Raw genomic sequence first — 13,028 nt, 5'->3', positions numbered from 1 at the left:
TATAGACTTCATCATAAACAAATCAAAATACTTCTATCATGTAGGTTCAACACGGCTTACAAATAGGTCTGCTGCTCTTCAACACTCTCTCCTTGTAAATACAGAAATTACAGCTGGATCTTTGTGATGTCAATATGAGCAGAAAGGAAATTACACTATCACAGTGATACAGCTCACCTGGTAAGCCAGTTCTATTAAAACAAGTCATCATAACACTGCTGAATACCTTCAAAGCTAAAAATACACGTTACACCTTACAAACAATCTTCTGGATCATTCTCATCTGAAGAAACTCTAGCAGAGAAGCAGCTCTCTTTAAGTGGGCCAATGTGATGCTGTGACCAGGACAAAAAAAAACCACAACAGAGTTAGTGTGATCCTTAGATACATCAACAGTAGATTAGTGACAAGTAGCTGGGATGAGGGCACCATTTACCTTTGTATGCAGCACTAATCAGGTGGATACTTGAAACTGCATGAAGTTCCGATGTCCACATTTTAAAAACAACACTGAAGTGCATGGTGGAAGGAAGCAAATAAAATTCCCAAAACCTGAGAAACAGAAAGCAGAGAGCAAAAGTTAACAAACTCAAGTGTTTAATTCATTAAAAAAGAGTGAAAGCCTTAATTACAGCACACAAATTCTAACAGATAAAAACAGAGGATGAGAACAGAAGGGGTTCTTTACTTTACTTAAGGAATACGTATCAAAAACTAACAGTTATTCCTGGACTTAATTACAGATGCATCCAGCTAAAATTGGAAGGAATCTATGACAGTCTATAAAAAAGAATGAACATCAGTTACCACACTACAGAAACATATTCATCAATACAGGTATATGAATAGGAATTCAGAATCTTACAGCAAACTCTGTCTGTGAATAATCTGAAATAAAGTTTCAGGAGTCTACACTCCATTTTTGCATACTGTCTCTACCGTAACCGAATGGCTTCACTGGTGGATTTTCTTACTTAGAGGATGCCTGAACTGAGAAAAGCAAAATGTGAGTCAGAAGCAAATACGCAACTCTTAACAGATTGCTGGAAACTAAGTTTCAAAGAACCAATGCACCCTACTGGCTGTGTTATGGAAGGTACACACCACGTTTCTATTAAGAATACATATTAGATTTAAGTAAAAATAATTAAAATGTAACCAATCTGTGTTATGTAACCAAAGGGTAGCAGCAAATACACGAAATATGAAATTGGGAAGCAATAGTCTGTATCCACAGGTAATTTTTCATTTAGTCTCATTAAAGCCATGACAATACTAAACTGAACAATTAAATTCTGTGGTCATTTCTAACCCATTTTAGAGTGGAATAGTTGGAACTCTGCTAACTAAAAAGGGGTTTCTGCAAGTTTTGAGGATCAAGGCCCAGATTACAATACAAATAGTTAAATATATACATGGAAATACTTGCTTCCTCTATACTTCTGTCCTTAAACAGCTCCTCTAACTTCACTTTACAGATCTTGTACTTAGGCACTGCTTAGTAACTTCACTCTTTGTTTGGGCTCCATTGGAGCTGCAGATCTATCTTGACATTACCATTTCCTAGAATTTTAGTATCTTCCCCCAGTACTAAGCAGGGAATCAGAGACAGACAAAAGCTGTATATTTATTTCTGTGTGAATATTTTTAATGAGTCATAGGTTATTGTGTCATTCAAACAATTAACGCATACATTTAGACACTTGGCACTGGTTATCTAAATGCAAATCTAGCCCTGTGGCCCCAAATCATAGAATGACTTAAAGGCTTATAAGGTGACACATGACATATATGGAATTTCCAGGCAGAAAGAGATATAAGTATGCATATTTTATTAAAAGTGACTAACAAGTTATATCAGGCCTCCAACATCTCCTTTACAGTACATTTCCACTGTTTCCTTAAGATCTTTTTAATATTTCTGTGTGCATGCTTAACTTCTTAGCTCTGATCAAGCCACACTAGATACAACACGACCAACGGGAATGTGATAGAGATCCCTGCAGTTGCTCTTGGAATACCATGGAGTGATTAACACTGACCCTGTTGCTCATTGAGAATGCACTATTAGGATATGCAAAGTAACTTACAAGAGGATGGAGAAAGGCTTTATTCCTATTAGCATTCATGGGAGCTATGCAGCTCCAGTCTTGTTCATCAAGTTTGGAATATACCCTTTTGTCATTGATGGGAAAATGTCACTAGTTACAAACGGTTACACACAGGGGTATAGCAGGGTCAAAGCAAACTCCAGCACTTTCTTTCCTCATCTAAGGCAAGAGTGCTGCTTCAGCAGTTCTTTTTAGACCTGATAGTACACCTCCTTAGATAAAAGAAATGGTGAAATTCCCTGCCCTCACCTCTTCTGCAGCCTCATCACCCAAAGATTAAAGAACAACTCCAAAAGGATATGCCATTAGTGGTATATGATGGGACACTCATCAGGCACTGCTGCAGGCATCGCTGCACATGAAGTCTGCCTTCAAACTCCTCTCCAGGTCCACCCACAGCTCTGACAGGTCTCATAAAACAGTCTTTCAACAACATGAATAGGGTCTGAGTCATCAGTTTCCCAGCTACAGGCAACTACAGTCGTGTCACTTCTACTTCTGAAAGCTCCCTTTAAAAACCAAAACAAAACTGGTGGGTGCTGCAGATATTCTTTGCCAGATATGGCATGACACCTCTTGATAGCTGGAATTCCCATTCACCTCGTTATAATTACTCCTCACCAACTTGGGATCCCACGAGAAAACTTAGGGTTATGGGAAATAAATTCAGTTTTGTAATGTCCAATATAGCTCTTGCTGGAAATGCAGCTTGTGGAAGATTCAATCTACTTTGCATTTTGCCATCCCCTCACATACATAAGATTATTCTGGGACCCCTACAAGTACGTTCACACATTTGTCATGTAACCCAACAACCCCAGATTGTCTGTGTAGGGCAGCAGCTTCTGTGTCAGGCTGTATCCAAGGCCTTTCGTGCAGCTGTGTTAATTAGCACAGGCTGTGCATCTGACCCATGATAAAAATAGAAGGCTTATTTCTGAGCAAGCTTTGGCAGGGAAGGTGCTCAGAAATACTACAAAGAAAATAGAACATCCCTACTTACGCTCCTGAACAGTTTAAAAATAGCCTCCTAACTTGTAAGGAACTTCAGTTTGAGTGAATTCTAATTATGCTTGGCACTTACAGCAATATTTTAACAAATGTAGAATAAGATCTGCTGACAAACATCTTAGACTAACTGTGCCCAGCTTCCTGCTGGAAGGAAATCCTGTTTTTACATTAGTACTGTTACGTGCTTCTCTGCAAAGAGCAGCAACTGGACCTGCCTCATGTGGCCAGCTCATATTTTACCTTTACTGCTGACTTCTGCACCTGAGAATATTTATATATTTTAATGCAAACTTTTCCTTACAGCATGGAACTTCAATGCTCTTGACAGAATTTCTATGTAAAGAAGTTAAAAATAATAAAGAAAATGTATTCCTTTTCTTATCAGGCAAAGGAGACTTAAGAATACTTTATTTTACCCAGTCCACCCCTCATCCACAATAGAGTACTGTTTTAAGGTATGTACTGCAAAATATATACTTACTCTTTAAAAAAAGCTGAGACAGAAGAACACACTGTACCTTAAGAGCTTATTTCATAGTGCCTGCAAATTGGGTTCAAGCTTCTCCAGCTTCTGTGGGTGCGAAGTGTGACACGCAACAGAGCTACATGATCATTAGCTCTTATGTTTATGTCTTTAGACTCAAGTTGTTTAGTTTTTGAAACTAAAGTCATTAAAAAAAATCTGCCTTTGTTAACACCAAATGCATTTCTAACCTCTTTGGTTATTCAGGAAAGCCTGAAAACACGAAAGGGAAAAAGAAGGGAAAAGGGAAAATGAAGGGAAAACAAAAAAATAAAGAGAAAGGGAAAAATAAGGGGAAAGAAAAAGGAAAAATAACAGGGAAACAACACCTTATTTTAAACTACTTTCTTTTTGAAAGATTAATATGTTGAGTAACTAAACTTTCAACTGCATTTGTCTTCAACAACGCAATCACTTGTTACAACATATTCAGCCTAACCTTAGAGCTGTAACCTTTTGTACGAAACACTGCACTTACTCCTGCTGTGACCAAAAAACTCCTTCTATGGCCAAGTCAGAAGAAACCCACACTATAATTAAATTTACTACACAAACTAGGAAGGTTTCCTATTCCAGACTATTGCCTTAGCAACTGCAACAGCTGCTGCCAGTTCTTTGATAGTGAAAATTACTCTATTAGGGAAGCTGAAATATCTACAGGCCTTAATTGATGGTTTCCCTCTTGTGGAAAAAAAAAGTACATCAGCATGGGCTGAACGCCTGTATCGCTGCAGTACGAGTCCCGAGCAGGGAGAAAACAACATGAGGAACTCCCAGCATAAGAGGAACAAGGAGCTGTTGGAGCAAGTTCAGAGGAAATCAGAGAGCTGCTGCAAGGGCTGGAGCAGCTCTGCTCTGGAGACAGGCTGAGAGAGCTGGGCTGGTTCAGCCTGGGGAAGAGAAGGCTCCTTAAGGGGAGACCTTAGAGCAGCTTCCAGTGTCTAAAGGGGCTACAGGAAACCTGGAGAGGGGCTTTAGACAAGGCCTGTAGGGACAGGACAAGGGGGAATGGCTTTAACCTGACAGGGGGGGAGACTGAGATCAGCTCTTAGGCAGAAGTTCTTCCCTGTGAGGATGCTGAGGCCCTGGCACAGGTTGCCCAGAGAAGCTGTGGCTGCCCCATCCCTGGCAGTGTTCAAGGCCAGGTTGGATGGGGCTTGGAGCAACCTGGTCTAGTGGAAGGTGTCCCTGGCCATGGCAGGGGTCTGAAACTGGATGAGGTTTAAGGTCCCAGTCTGTATGAAATGCATGAATGGACAAAAAGAATCTGCCTGGCAACTTCCCAGCAAGCAGTAATGTACAAAGAGCCGCACACCAAAGATACACAGGCTTTGGTGAGCAGCTGCCAACTGCTACAAGTTAAAAGAGCTCTCAGAATGATTATTTTCAGCGTTCCAAAAAGAAGACCGCCTCTGCTCCTTCAGAAACAGGGCCACTCACAAAGGAGTAACCCTCTCGGGCGACCACCCTCCCGGCCCTCGGGCTCCTCCTGGGCCCCCCTCAGGGCTGCTGTGCCACCGGCAGGCCCCCGTCACACGCGGCCCACGGCCCGCCGTCGCATTTCCTCACAGCCCCGCGCGGAAACGGTCACCGGGGCAGCGCCGGCCCCGAAGCGACCTGGGCAAGGGTCGCGGCAAGCGGAGACAGGAAGAGCGGTGTAGAAACGCCCCACAACCCTCGGCAAAGCCCCACAAGACATCCCCAAGAGCCCACTACAGGTCTCAGATCCAATCCCTCAGCAATAAGAGGCGCCCTAGGCCTTTAAGGGCGGTAGGAGGCGGTTCTATGGTGTGGACGTGGCGGGGCTGTTTCGCCGCCATTGTGGACGCCATGAGAAGAACCAGCAAATAGAGAGGCTGCCCCGGGACACGGACCGGAGGTGTGCAGCGAGGGCTGGGCAAGGTACTCCCGTGCCGGCTCCTCCCCGCGCTGGGCGGCGCGGTGCAGTGATCTCGGTGGAGGCAGGCACATCTGCATTGTGTTCCACTGGGCCCCCCAGGGGAGAATGGCCGGCAGAGGCGCCGTGTGCGGCCCGCAGGCGCCGGCCGTAGCGCAGCAGCCCACCGGCGGTCACCTGTACCCGTTCGTGGTCGCGGAGAGCGAGGGGCCGGAGGAGGATGGCGGCGAGGTATCGGAGCTGCGGCCGCGGGGCAGGGAGAAGGTACGGAGGAGCGCGTCGAGGGACAAGCTGGATGATGTAGTCCTGCTCACCAAGGACATCCAGGAAGGGGACACGCTCAACGCCATCGCGCTTCAGTTCTGCTGCTCGGTACGTCCCCAGGCGCTCCACGCTGGTGCCGTGATCCGGGAGTGCGGGGTGTGCCGGGACCCGGCTGGCGGCGGTGGGACGCGGCGCGGTGCTCGCACCTCCTGGCTGGCTGGGTCCCGTTTGCACCGGCTGCGATCCCTAAAAGCAGGTGACAGCGTAAGAAACGAGTGTGTCGATTCTGCTTGCGGCGCTGTTTCTCAAACTGGTGCGTGTTGCAGTGGAAGTTACGCTGGTGCGCAGTCACACTTGGGTGCTTTGCACTGAGAGACTCGGTGATGAGGAGGGTGCTGCTGAACACCTTCAGCACTGGTGTGGCGACTGAATTCCACTAAGGAAGGGGGGAAGAAGAACCCCCATATAGCTTTCTTCTGAATTCTGATAAATTGCCTGAATATTTATCAGCTCGAACCTGTTGTGTTGTTGGGAATGCTCTGCCCATATGCCCCAGTGTTCCCTTCTCAGACCTTCCCGCTTTTCCTGGTTAAGAGGTCTTAAATTTAAGAGTTCTTAAACACTAAATAGAATCATACAATAGTTAGGGTTGGAAAGGACCTTAAGATCATCATTTCCAAACCCTCTGCCATGGGCAGGGACGTCTCACACTAAACCATGTCTCCCAAGGCTCTGTCCAACCTGGCCTTGAATACTACCAGGGATGGAGCATTTACCACTTCCCTGGGCAGCCCATTCCAGTGCCTCACAGTAAAGAACTTCTTCCTTATTTAACCTGAACTATCCCCCTTTAACACGTTTAGGCTGCATCACAACAATTGTGTCTAGCGGGTTGTGGGAGGGGATTCTCCCCTCTGCTGTGGTATGGGGAGAGACACACCCCACCCCCCCGCAGTCCTGTGTCCAGGTCGGAGGCCGCAACACAAGAGGGACATGGAGCTGTTGCAGCAAGTTCAGAGGAGGACACAGAGATGCTGCAATGGGTTGGAACAGCTCTGCTCTGGAGGCAGGCTGAGAGCTGGGGGGATTCAGCCTGGAGAAGAGAAGGCTCCTTAAGGGGAGACCTTAGATCAGCTTCCAGTGCCTAAAGGGGCTACAAGAAACCTGGAGAGGGGCTTTGGACAAGGGCTTGTAGGTACTGGACAAGGGGGAATGGCTTTAACCTGACAGAGGGGAGATTGAGATGAGCTCTTAGGCAGAAGTTCTTCCCTGTGAGGGTGCTGAGGCCCTGGCACAGGTTGCCCAGAGAAGCTGTGGCTGTCCTATCCCTGGCAGTGTTCAAGGCCAGGCTGGACGGGGCTTTGAGCATCCTGGTCTAGTGTAAGGTGTTCCTGCCTGTGACAGGGGTTTGGAATTGGATGATCTTAAGGTCCTTCCCAACACAAACTGTTATATGATTCTGTGAAATTAATACAGTGAGTGTCCTTCTCCCCCAGTACTTTTGGGTGGGCGGTAGTAATTAAGGCAGAGGTTACTGTGTTGGTTGATGTTAACATTTGCATGTACCCAGTTCTGACAGGGAATCATCTGTGTGTGTCAGTGAACTGACTGCTAGCTGTGCAGTTATCAAGAAGGCAAATCCAAAATCCATATTTACAGAAGGCTTCATGTCATCTACTTCTTAAGGTGGAGACAGAAGTAGGTGCCTCCTGTCATGAATTTAAGTACCAATGTCTTGACATAACTATTTCATAATCATGAGAGGCCTTAGCTTCATCTACCAGTTCTTGGCTTCAGAGTGCAGTACAAGTAGGTATTTTGAGCTGGCTAACTAGATCAGACCTCAGGTAAGAAAAAAAGATATCAGAGTCAGACTCTGTCTTGGAAATTCATGGAGAGTTTAAAATAGCAGTCCAGGGCTTTACGCTGGAAGGATAACTTGTGGTTGAATCAGTAATCACTGAGGTATATCCTGTATTTGGCAGTATGTTATGCTCGCCCATTTACCATTATAGGAACTGAAACACTTCTCATACTACAAGGTTAGTACATGCAGCAGGCACTGATCAGTCTAATATATTTCTGGGCACATAGCTGTTTTACATGGAGCCATTGCAGCAGCAAGGGTCTCTTGACAGCCTTGTTTTCTGTCTGTAATTTTTCCTGAGGTAGATGTCCTCCAAGTGAGGACAGGAAGAATCTGAACTCGGGCACTGTGCTTAACATGGGCACAACTCCTGTGTGCTGACCAGGTGCTGCAGAAAACTACCAATCTTTAGGTACTTCCTCATGGTAAGGTTAGTGGCTGGGTCTTCCATGCTAAGGGAGTTACTGTCTCAGAATGAAGGTGCTGATTCTCCAAGGGCACTTAAATCCTTGCAGAGTATTCACTTCAGACTGAAAAGCTGAACTTGCCAAGAGCAAAATGAGATGAATTTTGAGCAAGAATAGGGAAAGGGGAGAGCTGACTTCATAAGGGGAGATGCCAGTTTTAAGTTATGCTCAGTGTTCTGCCTTAGACCCCCAGGAGTAGAAAGTATCTGAACCACAGCTGTGGCTAGGTGAACTGGACACCCATAGGTTTTAATATTCCTTACTCCTAAGTTTTCTATTTAATGAGAAGCTCACAGTAATTTACTTCACTTGAAAGCTCTGGTAAAGTCTCATCTGTTTCACAAAGGTAGTTGCCACTGATAGATGAATACACATTAAGTCAATATGTATGTGTGAAGTGGCTTTCATTCTTCTAACATGAAGTGAGGAGGTTTGTTACCTCATAATTACCTTCTTGCTTTAACATTGTTCAGATTTGTTCCTTGACCCTTTCTCACTTCATACTGTTTGAATCAGTTAAAAATAAAAGGCAGAACAAAGGCCTTGCCTTTGTTTCATTAGGGACAAATAGTATTTCTCAAGGATGCAGTACTCTTTGAACAGTTCCAGTTCAGTGGAGCTTTGACATTTAAACTGTTGTTTTTATTTTTAGGTTGCAGATATCAAGAGAGTTAACAATCTTATCAATGACCAAGATTTTTTTGCCCTGAGATCTATCAGAATTCCAGTAAAAAAGTTCAGTGTCTTGACTGAAACACATGTCTCTCCAAAAGGAAGACTGATTCTTCGGCCTGCTTACTGCTCCGTAGAAGCACAGGAAATGGCACCTCCTGATAAATGCCCTGCTAATGAGACCGCTGGCAACTTCTTAAAGGAAGTGGATCGAGATATAGAGGAAATAGTGAAGTGTAACAATACGAAGAGAGAGAATCTTGATGAAGTTGTTTCTGCATTAGCAGCCCAGCAGATCTCCTTCGAAACCGATGGTAAAGCTAAAAAATGCAAGGATCCTTACTATGGAGCAGATTGGGGTATAGGATGGTGGACAGCTGTAGTGATTATGTTAATCATTGGCATAGTAACTCCAGTGTTTTACCTCCTGTATTACGAAGTTCTAGTGAAAGCAGACATTAGTCACCATTCTACAATGGAATCTTCCCATCTGTTTGTCACAGCAGCATCACACCAGAAGCAAATAGAAAATGGAGTAAATCAGGTGAATATTATAAATGTTGATAATCAAGGAGACCTTCAGCCTTAACGGTAGAAAACACCAAGCAACTGTTACTCACAGACACATAATGTAGCATTAGATAAAGGGGAAAGCACAGAATGCAAAGTGCATCTGGACCAGAGAGAAAACATATGCTGATGTATGACTTGCTTGCATGGGCAGTGTTCCAGCACAAGGATATTTCTGTGGGTCATGTAATCTCTGAATATGCCCAAGACAGGCAATTTTAATGCCAGATTGGGGTACAAATTAAGGTATAAAATTGTCTCTGAAGCGTTGCACTTTTTTTTTTTTTTCTATTTTGGTAGGCATGTTTTTTAATTATTGAGGTGAAAAAAATGTAGGTTGAACTAGCACATGAGGAGTCTCACTGTTATGTTTTTCAGCCCTAAAATGGGCATTTGGGGATATCTAACATTTAAACATCTTTAATTGTAGACTGCATAGGACACTTGACGTTTTAATATCAGGTTTACAGTCGTCAGTTAAAACTGCATTCTCTTTGTCCTATTTTACAGAGTAAGATTATTTTTATTATCATTCCTCAATCATTCCATAATTAATTGCCATGGTGAAGTTTCATCTTACAAGTGACTTCTATAAAGGCAGTAGCCAATGCTTAAGCTGAAGTCTTCAAATCTGGTGCCTGTCATCAACCCGTTCTTGAGAACCTTTCAGTGCAGGCAGTAGTTTGTTTTCTGTGTGTGTGTGACACTGTGCCTCAGTGCAGTCCAGTTGACAGAGTTGCTGAACCTTTACATCCTTCTGTGTACCCTTCTGAAAACAGACTGGACAGGACTGCACTTGTCATTTGGTCAGCTGCATACAGGACAAAGTGTGGATGTGTGGCACCCTGCTGTGACCGCTTCTGTAGTCTTTATTTTCTTCTGCTAATGGGTTGCCTTTTCCCCCCTCCCCCTCCACTTAATCTCAGTTCAGGACCAACTGATTCTTTAGACAGCAGTCAGGTGGGTACCGAGTATGCTAATAGTCATGTGCCCATGAACCTCAAACATTAAAACTGCAAACAAGTTTTAGTGCCTGCTAGCAAGAAACTTAATTGCAGCAGAATAGACCAGTTGTAGTTGCAGACTTGTTCTTTATGTAGTAGTGTATCCATGAACAACTCTGTTCTCAAGTGTTTCACTTGGGCTTTCATGAGCAACCTTGGTTTTCTTCTTTTTTCTTCCCTATCTGAAAATGCTACAAGAGTTAAGAAACCAAAACAAACCTGAAAGAAGGAGGTACTTGTGTACTCAGAATATTTTTAAATAAAAAGTGTGATGCTGCCTGTAATATTTTTGTTATATTTGTCTTGTGGAGTAACATTTCCGTTGCCCTGTTCAAAGTACCATTTGTTACTAAAGCTCAAGATAACTGATGAGTAGGACTTTGAGAAAGAGAAAAATAATCACTGTCCTTTAAACTACTATTGTAAACTTTTCTTTGAGTGTCTTAAGTATATACAATATAAAAAAATCAGATAAAGTGAACGTTTACAAATTATTGGAGGTATTCCAAAGTGCTTTATCAGCTTAAATTTTGAAGGTAAACACACATGCCGATTCTGCTCCTGGGGCCTCTGTTGCCCAGTAAGTAGGGCATGTATTCTTCCACCAAGTGTGTGAATGCAAACAGCATAACTTGTCCTGAGTTATATTGAAACTGAAGCAGGACAAAGCTTGAAAGAAAGTGCAGCACAGTTGGGTATGTGAACTATGATCTGTGGCTTTTAAACCTGCTGATAAAAGTGGTATCTCTGGAGATACTGACACTACTCATAGTTTCCACACTAGATGAGGGATTGCAGACAGGCATGAACTTCATGCAACGCTTGTTTTCCAAGGTCTTTTAAAGTAAGAGTTCTTTCCATGAAAATAATGTGCTGATTAACAGGAGCATGAAGTACCAGTTCTGGGTAACACAGCGTGAAGTTGCAGTGTGAAGTAACGTGTGATGGTTAAAGTGATAGATAGACTTCTCTGACTGGAAGTATAAAAGGCAGCTTGCTCCACTGCAGACCACAAGGCTCTGGCACATCACAACAGACAGTTTTCTGTGTAGGACTGAAATTTGGTACATTATGTGTCAGGTTTTTTGCTACAAGCTTGGTTGCTTCTCTCCCTTTATATTCTGTTTGTGGAACCTCAACATTTTTAATACTTTATCCTTCCATTTCTTACAAAATTGTCAAAAACCAGGAATCAGCTATTGTGATGATGCAGCATAAGCCTAATTTACTGCACATTCCTGGACTGATGGGTATTAAATTGCCATCAGTATAGAAGTGAACTTTGCTTCAGTTGTGATTTGGCTCAGTCAAGGTGGTCTTTATCCTGTTGATGCACAAGTAGAAAGACTGGCTGTTAGCTGCTGTTTTTCATCCCATGATGGTACAGCTAATTCTCTGCTGTTATCTCAGCTTTGGGCTTTTTTTAGGGTTGGCAGGCCTGTGGCTTGCTGTAACCGAGTTATGTGTGATGGACCTCTGCCTACCTTGGGATAAGCAGCCGTTGAACAAACACAAAAAGATAGCTGTTTTATTGGATTATTTTATACTCTAACCAAGAGCTTTGCATGTTTTTACTATTAGGTAGAATATTTTTAATTTAGCAAGTTAACTTTATCAGAGGAGACAGTTTAGGTCTCTTTCCAGGACTGCAGGGCTACCTGTACTGGTAATCTACAAGCAACAGCTGGCTTGGCTTGTTTGCAGGATGCAGGGATCTTTACTGCTTTTTCTGAAGTACAGTACAATTGGCAATGCATCATCACATGTCAGCCCTGAATAAACAGGGTAACTGCTCTGTGTGGAACTTAAGTATGATTTAAGTTAAAATCTTTTAAGTTAGTCTTTTAGAAGCTGACTTGTTTCAAAACCCCCTGACAAAACAACTGAGCAGTAAATCGTGCTTTACATTAATTACAACACATTGTTGATCAGGAAGGTGGTTTAAATTTAAGTGCATATTGCACTGTTGGATCATGTAAAGTGTAAATACTTAAATCTGCTATATTTTGGAGTATGTTGTCACAAATAGTTTTTGTATGACTTTTATGAAGGCTGAAAATATAAGTTTGTAAAGTAATCCTGAATGAGGACACAAGTCTTATTTTAAATACTTCTGCTCCTCTACGTTAAAAGAACATAATATACATAAAATAAAGATTTTATTTCAGACTGCAGTTAAAGTGGTGCTTAAAACATATTTTTAGCTCTGTTACCTTTGCATGTATAGGCCACTACTTGTATTTGTATTGGCTAGTTTTTTTTATGTGACCTAAACCACCAGTCCTTGGCCAGCAAGTATTTTGTTGGCAGTAGTTGCACACAGTATTCACATCTAGTGCACTATAACTGGAGCCTAAATGGTTTATCCTGTGCACGCTTTGTAGAACTTGGATCTTTTCTGCATAAAATTCTGAGAACTTGTTAGTTCTGTGAAACTAGGATTAAAAAATAGGCATGAAAAATTAAGGTAGGAATCAGTAGAGTTCTTAGGTGATGATCTCCCTACACTTGGAAAGCAGTGCCTTCAATTATGAAGAAGTAATGCTCTTCTGCAATGTTGTTAAGATAGGATTTGCATATATGCCTGTACAGACCCAGAGTTTGCCAAGACCCAAAGAATGGTCTTCAGTTTTATCAGCAGT

General features: G+C 42.9%; 1 protein-coding gene across 1 annotated transcript; it reads left to right on the top strand.

The window, feature by feature from the left end:
- Positions 1–5,625: 5,625 nt before the first annotated feature.
- On the top strand, positions 5,626–9,641 carry LYSMD3 (LysM domain containing 3). Its single transcript, XM_057404315.1, has 2 exons — positions 5,626–5,914; positions 8,793–9,641. The coding sequence occupies exons 1-2, from the start codon at positions 5,651–5,653 to the stop codon at positions 9,399–9,401; spliced, it is 873 nt and encodes a 290-aa protein (XP_057260298.1). The 5' UTR covers positions 5,626–5,650; the 3' UTR covers positions 9,402–9,641.
- Positions 9,642–13,028: the final 3,387 nt, after the last annotated feature.

The sequence above is a fragment of the Pezoporus wallicus genome, unplaced genomic scaffold (assembly GCF_028554395.1).
Source record: "Pezoporus wallicus isolate ANWC-B61680 ecotype Strahan unplaced genomic scaffold, APGP_CSIRO_Pwel_v1 contig_4322, whole genome shotgun sequence".
In the NCBI taxonomy this organism is placed as follows: domain Eukaryota; kingdom Metazoa; phylum Chordata; class Aves; order Psittaciformes; family Psittacidae; genus Pezoporus; species Pezoporus wallicus.
The sequence above is the reverse complement of the archived record's forward strand: the minus strand, read 5'-3'. Positions and strand labels throughout refer to the sequence as shown.